The following is a 1,059-nucleotide window of genomic DNA, read 5'->3' on the forward strand; positions in this document are numbered from 1 at the left end:
CGGGGGGGGGGGTCCAAAAATCATTCTCTAGGACGGAACCAAAATGAGAATAAAGCGTGTCAAATACTTTTAAAATACCAGAAACCACGAATAAACAAAAATGTCCTTATTATCATCTCTTTCTAGTTGAGGGGATATCAATCGAGCAAAAAACGGACCTCACATAACCAAAGCTTTGAGCAGACATATGGCCGGTCAAGTTTTATAAAAAATGTAGCTCCATACGCTTTCAATTTATTCAAAGTTTGGGTCTCCACAAACAAAAAAGAAAATTCCACGAATTTTTTAGTAAAAAAAAGGCAGGTATATTAGTGACAATTTCTAGAAATAGGGGTGGTCCAAAAACTTATTTTGAATAAAGCTTAATTAGACTTTTGATCGTTTTTAATGCTTCATATTCTCATTAGATTAACCTCCATTGGGGGAGTCATTTTTTTAAAGAATATATAAACCCTAGCCAAACTTCCTAACCTGAAAAGGTTTCTCTCCAGTATGAACCAGTTGATGCCTTTTTAATTTACTGCTTTCTACAAAAGCTTTCCCACATTCGGCACAGACGTGCACACGTGGACCATGCGTGTGCAAATGTTTCCGCATTGCTGAATTATCCCTAAGAAACAAAAAGTATTATTATTATTATGAGAAATTTTCTGTTCGCGCCATTGTTCACAGTCTTAGTCCGATCGTTTAATAAATGTTTATTAAGGTATGTTTTTACTTGCTAGATATTATTTAACAGAAAAATATAGGTATTACATGCCCTGTTTCTGGTATAAGGCAATGTAATCCTTACAGGTGTGATATGAAAGATTTTGGCATTTAGGAACGTTTATAATTGGTCAAATAAAAACAAGTTGGGGAAAAAACAAGCGTCTTATAATAATATAAATTTAGATTTCTAAGACAAATACTTTTCAATTGTTATACAAAAATGTTTCTTTAGGTTTTTAAATCTTTTCAAAGGGGATGGTGGAGTTGGCACATTTGATGTAGGGGGGGGGGGCCCTGCCTTCATTTTTGGTTCAAATCTTCCAATTTTTTGGGTGCACGCCTAATTAG

General features: G+C 34.6%; 1 protein-coding gene across 1 annotated transcript in view; it reads right to left on the bottom strand.

Moving 5' to 3' along the window:
- LOC111696249 (transcriptional repressor protein YY1) overlaps nucleotides 1–1,059 on the bottom strand; it is a gene marked incomplete in the record, with an annotated part of 7,678 nt that overhangs the window by 1,783 nt on the left and 4,836 nt on the right. The window contains 1 exon segment of the mRNA XM_023465802.1: nucleotides 472–610. Coding sequence (XP_023321570.1) covers nucleotides 472–610 — 139 coding nt within the window.

Source organism: Eurytemora carolleeae, unplaced genomic scaffold (assembly GCF_000591075.1).
Source record: "Eurytemora carolleeae unplaced genomic scaffold, Eaff_2.0 scaffold137, whole genome shotgun sequence".
Lineage (NCBI taxonomy): Eukaryota > Metazoa > Arthropoda > Copepoda > Calanoida > Temoridae > Eurytemora > Eurytemora carolleeae.